General features: G+C 33.3%; 3 protein-coding genes across 3 annotated transcripts in view; 1 reads left to right on the top strand and 2 right to left on the bottom strand.

Annotated features, from left to right (window-relative positions):
• LOC125872104 (replication factor C subunit 3) overlaps window positions 1–3277 on the bottom strand; it is a 9344-nt gene extending 6067 nt beyond the window's left edge. The window contains exons 1-4 of the mRNA XM_049552778.1: window positions 3024–3277; window positions 2731–2947; window positions 2345–2424; window positions 2100–2259 (exon numbers count right to left, since the gene is read on the bottom strand). Of these exons, the coding sequence (XP_049408735.1) occupies window positions 2100–2259; window positions 2345–2424; window positions 2731–2947; window positions 3024–3195 (629 nt within the window). The 5' untranslated portion in view covers window positions 3196–3277. The remainder of the gene's footprint in view (window positions 1–2099; window positions 2260–2344; window positions 2425–2730; window positions 2948–3023) is intronic.
• Window positions 1–16125, bottom strand: part of LOC125872110 (superoxide dismutase [Mn], mitochondrial) — a 333170-nt gene that overhangs the window by 120303 nt on the left and 196742 nt on the right. The gene's annotated exons all lie outside the window — the stretch shown is intronic.
• Window positions 9215–16125, top strand: part of LOC125872082 (kinesin-like protein KIN-7C, mitochondrial) — a 28476-nt gene continuing 21565 nt past the window's right edge. Inside the window, exons 1-4 of the mRNA XM_049552758.1 lie at window positions 9215–9505; window positions 9589–9686; window positions 10777–10866; window positions 11631–11683. Of these exons, the coding sequence (XP_049408715.1) occupies window positions 9261–9505; window positions 9589–9686; window positions 10777–10866; window positions 11631–11683 (486 nt within the window). The 5' untranslated portion in view covers window positions 9215–9260. The remainder of the gene's footprint in view (window positions 9506–9588; window positions 9687–10776; window positions 10867–11630; window positions 11684–16125) is intronic.

Here is a 16125-nt window from a genome sequence, read left to right as displayed (position 1 = left end):
AAAAAACAAAATGTAGTAGCTAGATCAAGTGCAGAATCTGAGTTTAGATCCATGGCGATGGGAGTTTGTGAGTTGTTATGGCTAAAAATAATCCTTGATGATTTGAAGATAAGATGGGAAGGACCTATGAGGCTATATTGTGACAATAAATCAGCAATAAGTATAGCTCATAATCCTGTACAACATGATCGCACTAAGCATATTGAGGTAGACAGACATTTCATTAAGGAGAAATTAGATAACGGACTCATTTGTACGCCATTTGTATCTACAAAAGATCAAGTTGCTGATGTTTTAACAAAAGGATTGCCAAACAATATGTTTCAAGATCTAATAAGCAAGCTAGGAATGGAAGATATCCATTCACCCGCTTGAGGGGGAGTGTTGGCTGATGGAGGATTTCCAAGAAGATATTCTTGTCATCAAAGATGTGATTCTCTAAGATGAGAAGATATTCTTCATATCAAGATATGATCCTCTAAGATCTTAGTATAATTGTGGTAATCTAGAATATCATATCTCTGATTCTTTCTCTTAATGTAAAGATTTAGGTGATTCTATTCCACAATCTTTTATGTATATATAAAGCCATGTACATGACATAGAAAGATATGAATGAAATTATTCAATAATCCTATTCCACAGTTTGTAATTCAATGAGTATCACAAAAAAAAAAGATCTGGTAAGATATATCAAACAATCCGTAGAGAAATAATTACAGTATAAATATAATACTTAAGCATTCTTCTCAAATTGATTTCCCAAAATTGTTTAAATCAGTATGTATCTATACCTAGATAACTTTCTTATCTAGTTAAGAAGATAGCATATGGGACTCTAGATTGGTTGCTATAAGAGGGTGAGTTGAATACTCTTGACCACACTTGTGAGTTTCACAACACACTGATGATAACAGACAAACTTAGCAGAATACACCGAGTGGTTGAAGATGCAAGATGTTATTCTCAAACAGAAAGCCAAAATTACTTGGGCTGAGGAGGGTGACTCCTATACCAAGTATTTCTATAGTGTCGTCAAAGAGAAGGAGGAGATCTTAAATCCACAGAATCAAAAACTCTAAGAGCAATTGGGTCAAGGGTAGCCAGATCATCTCAGAGGCTGCTATCGATCACTTCTCTTGTTTATTCAATCATTTATCCAGTGATAATGACCTTTCCATTCTTGACAATGTGGCTCCTTTGATCACTGATGAGGACAACAATTCCACTACCATAATACCTGAGGAAGATGAGATTCATCAAACCATTCTCTCCATGCACCCTAGTAGTTCAGCAGGATCAGATGGCTTCAACGGTCACTTCTATCATACCACCTGAAACATTTCCCACTGGTGCCAGTCTTTCCAAGTTCTTTATTCATACTAGCATGATGCTGATCCCTAAGAAGAAATCCCCCACTGAGCTCAGCCAACTTAGACCCATGGTGCTACAGCTGAAGCTTCAGAGGTTCTTACTTCAAAATCTGCCATACTTTTTGTCCCATGGTGTATTACTTCAGCTGCCTTCAAACATGTCGGATTGGACTGAAGAAAAAACTCTAAAACCTTAATAGGGGAACATTTATTTCTTACTAGGCCATAAGCCATCATACAAGCATGACTACAGTTACATTTATCGGCTGGCATTTTAAGATACCTTGAACTTCCGTGGCATGTCAAAAGAAGTTTTCTTGTCTTTTCTGTATCTTATTCACTATGTCTATGTATTTTACTAGTTGCATAGGCCTGCAATATATTCGGTCAAATGATAGTCTGGTGAAAAAGTTTTAATAAAGCAACCAAGGGAAACACATTGGTAATGCACATCAATTGCTACGTTTAGATATTTCTCTTTCCTTATTAGTACTCAACTAGTGCTCAATGAACTCCATTAATCTGATGGGGCAGTGGACCTAAGGCTTGACAATGCCTGAACCAAACGGAGAAAAAAGGAACATAAGAGGAATGAAGAAAGAAATGAAATGCCACTGAAGAGCACAGGGTCGCTTTTGCAGTACCAAATTTTGCCAAGGGAGCAACATGATGTATGCACAAAATAGTATAGAAAGGAGTTAACTTCAAAGATAAAATGGAACTCACTGTTCAGCCTCAACAACATGTTTCAACCGCTCCGAGACATGAACTGCATCAAGTGGAGCAAACCTAAATCGTGTACATCGTGATTGTAAGGCAGGAATGACCTTGTTGACATTGTTACATATCAAGGCAAACCTAGTGTTTCTTGTATATTTCTCAATCACTGCAGAGGAATAACCCCATAACAATCAGCTTTGCAAGTATAGCACATATATTAAGTGTAGCATGAGGAAGGGGTAATTTCTTGCCTCGACGCAGAGCAAACTGTGCATCCTTTGTCATTGCATCTGCTTCATCCAATAGTACTAACTTCACCGCTGACTTTGCACTAAATAACAACAAAATTAAGCTTCAATTTACTTCCCTAAGTAAGAAAAAAATGACACCTAACTCATCCAGCATATAGTCCCATTAGCCACTTGTTAGTCTCACGAAAAGCCAGAGACAGAATGAGGAACAATATGATAACATTACAAGTCTAAGAAGAAGAAAATTTCGTAAAGTAATGTGCCTATACATGTATATAGGGATTGAGTTGAGTGTAATTGATCACTTATATACTTCATATAGAAAAGTTCTCAATATGCACCACCATTCGAGCACATAGAAGATAGGAGATTAAAGAAAAATTTACCCAAATGAGATGCTCTGAGTACTAGCAAAGTCTTGAATCTGCTGGCGCACCACATCAATCCCACGATCATCAGAGGCATTCAGCTCTAAAACCATATTGTGCATCTGAGAACCATATAGCTTCCGTGCAAGAGCAAGAATTGTAGATGTCTTTCCAGTTCCAGGAGGTCCATAAAGCAGCAAATGCGGCAACCGATTACTACTCGCAAGCCTATCAACTTTTGCCCAAAAAACGTCAATTATGTACATTATTCGGTCAAAAATCACTAACAATATACAGAGATCAAAACATACTTGTTTCAACAATATCGCGATGAGCAGCAACGTCTGATAAAGACTGAGGACGAAACTTTTCGACCCAAGGGACTGATCTCGGTTCAGTATTGGAGACAATGTTTTTGCCCTTGTTTGGTTTTGTGTCAATTTTGTCGTCGTCAATATCCATTAACGAGATTGTCTCCGCCATTTTCAGCTTTACTCGATTCTCTCACTTCCTTAAACCCTAGGAGTGGGTATTTCAAGAACAAATGAACAATGACAATATTTGGACCGTCGGGTCAAGTTATTGGCGCCAATGAGTTTTTATTCATATATTTTTATTTTTTTCCATGTGTTGTAAAATATATCAAAATAAAAAGAAAAAGAAAAATATGATTGTATAGTAAGTACTAGTAACACACCAACATGGATTGTGGTGCACTGATGGAGTGTTTCACCCTTAATCAGAGGTCTCGGGTTTGCGCCCTGAGTATGGAGAAAATTTTGTTGGGAGCGCCACCTTCGAATGGGCCCTGCAGTGCGCGATCTGGATTTAGTCAGAGCTCCAATGTGGGCTCCGGACACCGTTTGAAAAAACAAAAAAAAATATACTAGTAACACGTAGATGTAATATGTATTTACTATTTATTATAGGGAAAATTGTATAAATTAGCAAACTATTAATTCAAATTAAATGTTATAACCACAGTTTGATTTAATTGTAACCCGTAGCAAACTGTTGTCATTCGCCTCTCTCCCTGAAATTCTCGCTCGCCACTCTCACTCGCCTCTCTCACTTTATACAAACACAAATGTATAAATTGTGTTTGTATAAAGCGAGAGAAAATTGTATATACAAATATATATATTTTCGTCCTATACACTTATAATTATACAAATACAGATCTTCCTCTGCCCAGTTTTCTTTTGTCTTTCTCTCTTCCTCGCTTTATACAAACATATATTATATAATTGATTCTTTTGTATATGTATATCGAAACAGATTATACAATTGGCAAATTACAGAAATCACATACTTTTAAGGCAAAATTACAATATATCCCTTAAAAGTTTATAATTACAGAAATCCCTCAAACGGATACAATAATATAAGCGTTGATATATTAATATGATGCGCGAGATACATTAATCGTTAAGTAAGATACATTACATTTTATACATAATACACTAATCTGATGTACATTTTATACATAATACACTAATCTGATGTGCGAGCTACAATAATATAAGCGTTGATACATTAATCTGATGCGCGAGATACACTAATCTGATGCGTGAAAATGAAGGATTTTGGATATTTGTATAACTTATAGGGGATAATGATAATAAGTAAACTAAAAGGTGGATTTCTGTAATTATACCGAAATATACATATTAAGTTTGCTATGGAGCACAATTATACAAACTATGGCTATAGCATACAAATATGATTTTTATGTTAAAATCTACTCATTATTATATATAATTATAGTTTAATAAAGTTATAATTCGTAGTTTTATAACAAATATAAATGGTAACAAACAATGATATAATATAAATGATAATTGTTAACTACACAAATCTTTTTAAGTGATTGAAAACGCAAATGAGATATTTCAATGATACAAAACATTTTCTACTATTCAAAATACAGATGATATATTCAATGATATAAATACAAAATGATGTTTTTTTTCAAGAAAATAAATGAATACAAATACAAGTACAAACACGCTAGGCAACAAATACAAACACACATTGTAATTGGTAAGTGGTAACGCATAAATACAAATACACGAGATAACATATGAATACAAATATAAATATAAATACAAATGTACAAGGCAATATGGGGAAAATTATGCGAATAAGCAAATATATACTGGTTAGTTAGTTAACATAGCTACAGTTTAATCAAATTATCATTCGCAACTAACTTACAATCATAATTACGTGACCCACGTCCAGTATTTGTATAATCGGCTCCTAATTATATAAATTTATAATTTGTATAATTCGGTTCCTATTTGTATAAATTCATAATTTTCCTAATTGTGTAAATCCAAAATTTGTATATGCTTATCCTAACTATATATAATTATCATGTTGATATATTTGATTTGTATAAGTTCTGAAAAATAAATAAATGTATAAATACAAAATTTGTATATATTTACCATGTTTGTATATTGGCAAAAGAATTATACAACCGACAAGCAAAATATACAGACGGAAATACCCATTAGCAAACGAAACTATAGATATGGAGTGTAATCAGGCAAACTGTAGTTAAGGAGACTTATTAAATTTAATATCGTTGCTATTAATGAAATCTCCTGAATAATATAAATACACATGGGTAATACAAAAGTATAAATTCACAAGGCAATAGATGAATACAAATACACACGAATACAAATACAATTTGTTATGAAATACAATCATTGATACAAGTGTATTCGTTGATACAAATTATATTCGTTAATACACTTGAACCTGATATAACTTGACATAATTATATTCGTTAATATACTTAATACAATTAATTTGTAATGATGAATACAACAGTTTTTGACACACTTATATAGTTATATTCATTGATACAAATTAATTATATTTGTGATACATTTGATATCAAATATGTAATTGTATATATTTAATATAATTGTATCTCTCATGCCTCTATTCTCTCTCACAAATATCTCGATCGCCTCAATACTCCCTCTCTCATTCTTGCTCGTCTCTCTCTCTCATCCTTCTCACATTTAATTATCAATCGTAAATAAACAGAGATGAACCCAAACTATAGTCATTTTAAAAAAATATATATTTATTGAAATCTCAATTGAGCACAACGTTTAAGAATGAAAGTAAATCTTTAAATTTATGATCTAAAATAAGTAAATTATAAATACAGTGTAATTATAAATTATATCATTAAAGATAAAATAAAAAGGTTAAATTAGAATATTACTAAATATATAGGATATAGTCATTTTTTATACTTTATATAATCTGAATCTCAAAAATTAATAAATAAATAAAAGAGTAAAACTATTAAAAGATATTTTGATGGAATTAATTAATTGAAAGAGTTTATTATATTAAGAGAGGGCATATCTTGTCAATTTGTATTTTATTTATATTATGATAAAATAGGTTTAAACAATAGTGTTAAAAATCAAAATAAGGGAGGTAAACGTAATGTTATAAACCGCATGGGAGGTTAGTGTGATGAGACCAAACTTGAGGGAAGGTCTTCGAAATTATCCCAAAAATTTAATCGTGAATTTTGTGATTTTAGTTTCACTTGAAACAATATTGAACATTATAAAAAAAAGTACAAAATTTAAATAAAAAAGAAAAAAAACTATCTTCTTTTATTATAAGGATTATTTAGAAACTTTGAATTAAACTATTCAAATATTTATATTTATAAATAATTTTTTTATAACAACATCCAAGGTAATGTATTACAAACAAATGCCTAACCTCTTTTTTTTAAAAAATAATAATAATTTAGATAGTTCAACAATAATTTATAATCATCATCAGAGAGTATAGTGTATATATAGAATTAAATGTAAATGACTCTGTCATCTGCAACTATAATAAAAATGAAAAGAAAATATTAGAGCAGGTTCGAAGTCAAGATGAAACAAATAAAAGAATTATAAGACTTACCATTTTGAGATGTTTCAATTCTTTTGCCTTTCTTCTCTTCATGTTCTTCCTAAGATATTACAATTCATTTGCCTTTGTCTTTGTTTTTGTTTCTTGAATGGTCTTGTGTATTAAAGGGAAGACATAGTCAAATCATTAAACCATCCATGTGAAAATGAATAATTGGTGTGTATCCAATATATTGAAAAATGAAACAAGAAATTTATCATGAATTAAAAATAATAATTTATATAAAAGAAAATCACTTAACCAAAAATTCCTCTGGCTTTGATTTGTATTCTTCAATATGAAAATTCGGATTCTTACAAGTTGTGAGGAATTCTAAATCTCCAATACAACAATAGGTGAATAATTTGAAAGTAAGAATTTTTTTTGATGCATTTATGTCGTTTAGCCAAATCTGATTGGTTTGAGAAAGTGTGTATCCTGTTTAACATATTTGACTAATTATCTTTTGCTAGATTCTTCTCTACGAGAGGGGATATGGTCAGAATTATAAATCATTAGGGTCGTTTGGTTACTGTATAACATATATTTTATTCATGTATAAAAAAATTTGTATTAGTTTTACTATGTTCAGTAGAAGTTTTGTTTTAGATAGAAAAATCAATCCAACGTATATCATGTTTAGTTGGTAGGATTCTAAACATTGTATAAAAGTTATTCATGTATTAATTTTGAATTTGGTTGTATTTTTGTAGTCCTACATAATTAATAGCAACATAACTTACGAGGAAATCTATGTATAAGTTATGCGAGTAGAAAGTGGAATAAGTTATGTGGTATTAGTTATACATGTATTAAAATAATAAATTACACATTTAACTATATTAATTTATTTTTATGTCTTTTTTATTGAGAACATTAACTAGCTATATTGATTATTAGTATATCAATATTGGATATTTAATTGAAAAGTTAGTTGAAGAAAATATTAAATAGGTGACCACTACCGTGATTGCTCTTGAAGGGAAGGTGGCGGTGGTGCTTCCGATGGAAATTGGAGGAGTTAGATTTGTTGTTGTCTTTTAGATTGTTTTCGTTAGAATTTATTTGTGGTTTCGATAAATTAATAAATTAATTTTTAGTGTTCGTTTGAGTTAAAAAATAAATAAAATAAAATAGCAAAAAAATAAACATAATTCTCACTTAAGTATAAAGGGAGAATTCTTTTTTCTTTACTTTTTATTCAAAACTATTTGCTTACTCATTTATAGTCATTAATTTACAATAAATTCAATATTCAATAGTTAATAATTCGCATTGTAATATTTGCATAACTAAATAATATCACATAACTAATACCTACATGACTAAATTCAATATTATTAAATATTGCATAATTAATGCTTGCATAACTCTAACCAAAAACCAAACTAACCCTTAGTTAATGTCATGGGACGGTGGCTCCAGCCATGAGTTAAGTAAACCACCACTCACCATTATAAAGCTCATTGGGTTAAGTCTATACTATTGTTTTACTAGATATGTCAAGCACACATAAAGTAAACGACTAATTGGGTTCATGTACGTAAAATAACATATAATCCAAAATAGTTAAAACATAAAAAAAAAAGTTTAAAATAATATAAGACCATTTTTTCTAACAGTCACGTGAATTCAAGAGTAGTTCATATTTTAAAATTTTCAAAATATAGATAAAATTAACTACGAACCTAATATTACTACATATCAATTTAAAATCAATTTATGAATCATAAACTTCAAATTCTAAATATGTGTCTAAAAGCATAAACTAACGGAATAGTGCTTGTTTGATACAAGAATAAAGAATAACTAATCTCAAAATTAAACTTAAGATAAATTTATTAAAGAGTGATTGAGATAAAATCACACAATAATTTATTTTAAAATTGTAATATTACTTTAATTCCATAGAAAAAATGGTATAACAATTCTAAAATACTTAATTTCGAAATAATTTTTTTCCACACAAATGATTGAATGAGTATTTCACATGAAATGTACCATGAAGCATAAAGTAACATTATATTTACGGTCTAAACATTCTCGAGATTGCTTGCATTGTTATAAATATTATTATAATTATGACAAAACAATCACTAGTAATATTTCGTACCAAAACTCTCTAGCATTTTCCTCCACATTATTCTCACGGCCCTACTAACTATTTCAAAATAGTCTCAAATTTTTCAACGTGCACTGATTTTTTAACTTTGGAAGACAAAAATGATATGACAAAAATAAAGTTAAAAGAGACAACAAGATTCCTCCATTTTGAACTAAACGGTCTAGGGTCCCCCCTTTTTTTTTAAAAAAATAAATTATATTTTATAATTTCGGGTAATAATGGAAAATTTTAAGTGAGAGTCCAACCTTAGTTTATTTTATTTTTCGAATCCCTCAACGAAAATTATGAATCCGCTATTGTTAGATCATGTGTCACCAGGCTATTTTCGTCATTCAGTCTCTCCACTAGAGGCTCAAAAATTTCGAAAACCCGCTTAAATAGAATCATATCAAAGCTCATATTTTGGAGGGATATATACACAGGGCGGCAAATTTCGCCGGCCTGCACGTGACCTACACACACACTCTCTCTTCCGATGTCTTCTACAAGGTCTCTCCGATCATCAATCTCGCCGTTCCGGTCACGGAAGCCATCGTCGTCGTCGTCGTCTTCCTCCTCCAAGCGTCCTACTACTCCTTCCTCCATTATTTCATCGAAGGTTCCCGCTCCGCCGGCAAAATCATCTCTTTCTCCGTCTATTCCTAGCTTTGACTGTCCACCGGATTCTTCTGGAAAGACTAAGGAGAATGTCACTGTTACTGTTAGGTTTCGTCCGCTCAAGTGAGTAATTTCTCGACTTTTAGTTTGGTACTTTAAGTGCGCTGTTGCTGCTGATGACCGGTGGATTTTACATCTTTTTGTAGCGCTAGAGAAATTGGAAAAGGAGACGAGTTAGCTTGGTATGCCGATGGAGATTCTACCGTCCGCAATGAGAACAATTCAAAAATTGCTTATAGTTTTGGTTAGTGTTTAAGGCTTGGACTGCTAGCTATCTTTTTCTATCTGTTTTTATGGAAGGGTATGTATTCAGTTTTCATGGAAGTGTATGTATTTATAAAAATAATGTAGTAGTTCATTTGTCGAAAAATACAATTAATGCTACAGGAGGTACAACTCATTCATGCAGGGCTGATGTCTGACAGTTCCCCTGCTCTCTTTCTGGCCAAAAAACCTTTCTTTGTTGGCATATCTACCTGTTTAGAAAATTCAGTCCATGTTGCTATATGAGTTAAATTAAACGTATAGGTTCCCAGCTTAAATTTGCTGAAAGCTTCACTGGGAAGGAAATGTGAAGGAAATAGGAAACAAGTTTGAACGAAGAGAAGGAAAACGAACATGTTTAAATACTAAAGGAACAAAAAGGAGATGCAATCATAGAACTTAGTTATCTTGTTGTGTGCTTTTCTATTGTTGTGTTCTTCCATACTTCCTTTTGTTCTTCGTCATTGTCCCTTTTCCTTTTATTTCAACACTCAATAAGAAACACCTAGACTTAAATCTTTCCTATGACTGTGAATGGAGTTGCATTTCCTTGATTATGGGTAACATATCCTCAGGGTATGGATACTACCAAAGTGAGTTGTCTTTGAATATGAATTAAATTTCTTTTCTGTCCCTCATTTTCTCTTTCTCCAGCTTAAAGCAACTTACGTTGTTCATTTACCTTGAGTGTCGATGTGTGTTGTTGTCCCTCTGTTGTGCTCCTCTCATCCAATGATTCCGGGGATATTTATGGAGAAAATTCAGAGAATTAGAGTATCTATTCCATTTTATGGTGTCTATTACTTTTAGAATGACTTGCCAAGGAGAAGAATAACTCTGTATCTTGAACCTTCACATGGCATTTGTTACTATGCAAATCAGCTTGGGGGTTGTGTAATAGATTTCTCCATCTAGTTGTCACAGTTTTAACGGGAGTTCTGCGGCTAGATTGTTTAGTGTTGTTTCTCTTTTTGTTAGACTATTCATAGATTAACTTGTTTGTCACTTTCCATGGACATGTTATTTATTTTATTTATTTAAAGTATGGAAATGTCATTTCTTTCATACAGATAGAGTTTTTGGTCCTGCAACAACTACACGTCATGTTTATGATGTTGCAGCTCAGCATGTGGTGGGTGGTGCCATGGAAGGAATTAATGGTATTTATTCTTGCATATATATTGAATTTAACTTGCAATGTTATAATTGGAATAGAGCCATAATACATTTTTTCCATCTTTAATAGAAATTGAAGAGAATGATGGCTCATTCTTTTCCCCGGGTTCTACCTGCTGAATTAACTCAATATCAATTTTCTTTAACTGCAAACCACAGATACAAGATCAGTTTGCTTATTACAGATTTTTTTTATATCATACACTAATATGTCATTATTGGAGAAAAACAACCTTTATTCCTGACTTAGGGGTTTTCTACCAAAGTAATTTCCTTCTTCCCTTCTTTTCCATAAATGTATCAACTCATCCCATGGTACTCCTTTTTGCATTAATTCACTGGGATATAAACCATTCGGAAATAATATAGTTGTGCCTCATACTGCAACAAATTAATTGAACAAGGCCTTTTCTTGTTTGCATAATTTGTAAGATTTTGACTTCCATCTCTTGTTAGGGAAATGTGGAAACAAAAGTTACAACTCTTTAGATTTCAGTTCTATATTTTCTTGCTTTAAATGAGAAGGATAATTTAGTCATTATCATTAGAAACCATGTTGTATTAATCTATGCTTTGAAGTGTCAGATTGAACACGTGAGGCATCAATTGACATGGTATTGGGCCAACTAAGTGAAACAGAGAATTCTGTTTAGGCATTAGTATCATACACTTAAGTGCACTATGATATATATGGATAGAAGAGAGTTATTTAGACTAAAGACACCACTCATTCCTCCACATTTTGCAGGAACTGTATTTGCTTATGGTGTAACTAGCAGCGGAAAGACTCATACAATGCATGTAAGCCATTTAGTCAAGCTTTCATTAATAATTTTAATCTCGCCGTGCTTTTTGGTGTACATTTGGAAGAGGATTACTCATCCAACACTACAGGCATTTTGAAATTGATTATAGATCCAACATTGTAATTAATTTGCTGGCAGTTAAAAATGAAACATCCAGCCATCAAAAGAACTGATCTATGCCAAGTTGTAGAGACCATATGTTGATTTGAAGAATGTGAAAAAGGAGAAAGAAGAGATTGAATGAACTTTATCATTCCTTCAAGCAATTGGATATTTAAATAGTGTATACAGGAAGTATGAAAAAGGAAAGCGTTCAATAGCTGTATAATTGAGCTTGTATAAGCGTCCAATATTGACCTGGGACCTTCAAAAGCTCACCTTGTACTGTAAAAGTGTAACTTGCAACATTTTGATAATCAGAGTATCAACTAGTTTGCAATCTAACATACAGGTTTCTTCCAATATAGCCAAAGTATACTTCCTTTTCGAAATGACAATATTTCTAGATTGTGCCACCTTAATCTCTTGGAAGTCTTTCAGTTTACCCAAATCCTTAGTCTGTAAATAACCAACAAGATGTTGCTTGAGCTGAAACAATGTCTTCATCATCACTTGCTATGACAATGTCATCAACATGTGCAACCAAGATTATGTGTTTGATGTTATAAAATGCTTGTAAAACGCATAATGATCAGTTGGACCTCAAAGCATGCCAAGTTTTAGTACAGTGCTAAAATGGTCAAATCATGCCCTTGGTATTTGCGTAAGACCATAGAAGGATTGACATACTAATTCAGACTCCTCCAAAGTAGCAACCCTAGGTGATTGCTTCATGAAGTATGCTTTGAAGGAATGCATTTTTTTTTTTGAGATTGGTAACTGTTTCTATTTCTTTAAATCAGTACATGGGTTGTACTGAAAACCATATTTACTAAAGGCATTGTCCTATCGGTATAATGAGTCTAAAACATCAATGATTGAGACAATGTCATTAGAGTAGATCTGATTACACCAAAAAAACAAAGTTAGAATACAATTCAGTTTTACTTGCTTTGAAGGAATGCATTCTTGATATACAAAATATGATGAGACACCAACGAAACATGACTGGCATAGAGGTAGAGAGACAAACAAATGCAATTTTGGTTGTAGAAGATAGGTATTACCATGATCAAGACCATAAATCTGAGATATCCCTTAGGTTTCAATCTATCTTTTAGACGACCAACTTTGCCAGCAGGTCCCCTTTAACAGTAAACATCTAGCGACATTCCACTGTATTTTTCCATGTGGTAGAGGAATTATCTTTCAATTGAATCATGATACAAATTACAAATAAGAAAAAAGATCAAATAATCATTCTATAATGAAAATAGAATAGCTGCGTACCTTTTGAAGAAGAGGAGGTCCTTCTTGGACTTAAAGCTTGTGTTGTAGACAAAGCACCAGGTCCAGATGGATACACAATGGTTTTTTTTGTTAATTGCTGGGAGATATTGAAAGGGGATTTGATGTCTACTATGTAGAACTTTCACTCCCAGGAGTTTTTTGAAAAGAGCTTTAGTGCAACATATATAACTCTCATCCCAAAAAGAGTGGTGCAAAGGAATTGAGAGACTTTAGATCAATCAGTTTAATTGGAAGTGTATACAAGTTGATTGCAAAGATTCTCACAGAAAGATTTAAGAAAGTGATGCACAAGCTAGTAGATACTCAACAAATGGCCTTCCTAAGAGGAAGGCAAATAACTGATGCAATCTTAATTGCCAATGAGTGTCTAGACTCGAGAGTGAAGGAAAAGTCCCCAGGAGTCATGTGCAAACTGGACATAGAGAAAGCATATGATGATGTCAATTGGAGCTTCCTACTTGAAATCATGCAGAGAATGGGCTTTGGATTGAAATGGATCAGATGGATAAAGTTTTGTATAAGCACTGTTAAATTCTCAATACTGATAAATGGATCTCCTGAAGGTTTCTTTCCATCAGACAGAGGACTAAGACAAGGTGATCCCCTCTCACCTTTTTTATTCATTATAGTGATGGAAGGCCTAAACAATATGCTAAAGACTGCTCACACTAAAGGGTGGATAAGGGGCTTTCATGTAGCAAATGAGGGGAATCTAAGATTGGAAGTCACTCATCTCCAATATGCAGATGACACTTTCATCTTTTGTGATGCAGAAGAAAGCCAACTTAAGATCCTGAGAGTGATGCTCATTCCTTTTGAAGCAACTTCAGGTCTCCATATCAAATGGAGAAAAAGTCTTATTTTTCCAATTAATGAGGTGAACAGAATGCAACATCTGACAGAGATCTTGGGAGGAGAAATAGGTAAACTACCAACAATATACTTGGGGATGCCTTTGGGAGACAAAAGGCAAATCCAATGAAATTTGGAATGGGGTGCTGGAGAGATGTGAAAGAAGACTATCTAGATGGAAAGCACAATATTTGTCTAGAGGTGGAAGATTGACCCTGATCAACTCAGTTTTAGATGCTTTGCCAACATATTTGATGTCAGTTTTTCCTCTCCCCCCTAAGGTGGAGGAAAGAATTGATGCATTAAGGAGGAATTTTTTGTGGAATGGAAAGAAAGAATACAAAGGATTTCATTTGGTCAAATGGAAGACTGTAATTCTTTCAAAGAAACAAGGTGGTTTAGGCATTAGAAACTTGAAGAAACAGAACAAAAGCCTTATGATGAAGTGGTTGTGGAGATTTCCTAAAGAGGAGCAGGCCCTTTGGGTTAGAGTGATTCAGGTCAAGTATGAGAAGATAGATCACTGGAAAACTAAGGAAATGACTTCTACCTATGGTATTAGCCTATGGAGATCAATCAGAAATTTTTGGCATTGTTTCTTTCAAAGAACTAGATTCAATGTAAACAATGGAAGAAATTTTTTGTTTTGGGACGATAATTGGTTAGGAAATGGCAGCCTCAAACAGCTCTTTCCAGACATCTATCTGTTGAATCAGCAACATGAGGCCACCGTGCAAGAAGTTTGGTCCATCCATGGATGGAACTTAACATATAGAAGGAGGATACAAGACTGGGAGGTGGATAGACTAGCTGAATTTTATGGCACCCTGGACCATTTTGGAGGATTGAAAGAGGGAGAAAACACTCTTTAGGTGGATTCATCACAACAAAGGTAGCAAAGGTATCTTCACAGTTAGCTCTGCCTACAAGAACCTGAATCAAATGGGGACTCAACTCAAATTTTTGCCTTGGAAGCTTATCTGGAAAGTCAAAATTCCATATAAGGTGACAGTCTTTACTTGGTTGGTAGTTAAAGAGGCGGTACTAACACATGGGAATCTAATGAAGAGGGGAATACATGTGTCCTAGATGTTTTTTTTGTGAGCAATAGGCAGAGACAATCAACCATCTGTTTCTTCATTGCAAGGTGGTTAGACAACTGTGGCACTTATTTACCAGCTTCAGGGGCACAAACTGGACCATGCCACAAAGGGCAAGTCAGGCTATAGAAAGCTGGAACAATGAAGGCAGTGGCAGTACATACCAAAGCAGATGGAGGATTGTCCCAACAGTGATTTGGTGGACCTTATGGAAGGAGAGAAATATGAGATGCTTTGAGAGTATTAGTAGTCCTTTACACAAGATTAAAATGAAATGCATAATCACTTTTTGCTATTGGTGTAGTTCGGAGTATGTAGATGATCCTATAGCGGTTAGAGATATCCTAGGTCCTTTGTAAGATGAAGTAGGATCTAGTTTAGTTTTGTTTTAAGTACACGCAATTGTATGTAGCTCCATGATGTAAATTTGGGTATCCCAGCCTTTAGTGCTAAATATTAATACACAAAACTGTTACCTTTGTAAAAAAAATAGAATAGCTGCGTACCATTGCTACGAAGAGCTATCATTTTTTCCAATCTAGCCTGACATCAACTTGGGTGAACCATCACCTCTACCACAGTCTTAGGAATTTATTTGAACAGTAGATAAACGTGTACATATGCGCGATAGGAAGGTGACAGATGGTGATAACTTAAATCAAGGTGAGAGTTGCTAGCAGTTCAATTACCTTCATGAAGAACAATTGGAAGATTAACTTGATTTGATGAGTGCTCGATTGAAGTAGGGAATGGTGTTGGAGTAGATGATGAGTCATGCGCAGTATGTGGACCTGTGTCATGAGAAGAATTGTCAATTGGCTTAGGATGGTGAATGCTTTTGGTTGAGGTCTTTTTAAGTAAAAGTTGAAGTGGTGAGGAAGAGCTGGAGTAGGAAAAGTAAGATTGAGAAGATCAATGAGTATGCCTATTCTTTGAATCTGGTGAGAAGTATGGAAATGTATTGAAAAAATTACATTTGCCAAGACAAAGTGCATTTTTGTAATGAGATAATAGACTTGTAATGCACTAATGCAACCCTTTTTGACACGAGAACCTCAAGAAAATACATTTAGCG

This window comes from Solanum stenotomum, chromosome 8 (genome assembly GCF_019186545.1).
Source record: "Solanum stenotomum isolate F172 chromosome 8, ASM1918654v1, whole genome shotgun sequence".
Lineage (NCBI taxonomy): Eukaryota > Viridiplantae > Streptophyta > Magnoliopsida > Solanales > Solanaceae > Solanum > Solanum stenotomum.
This window is presented reverse-complemented; position numbering and strand designations above follow the sequence as displayed.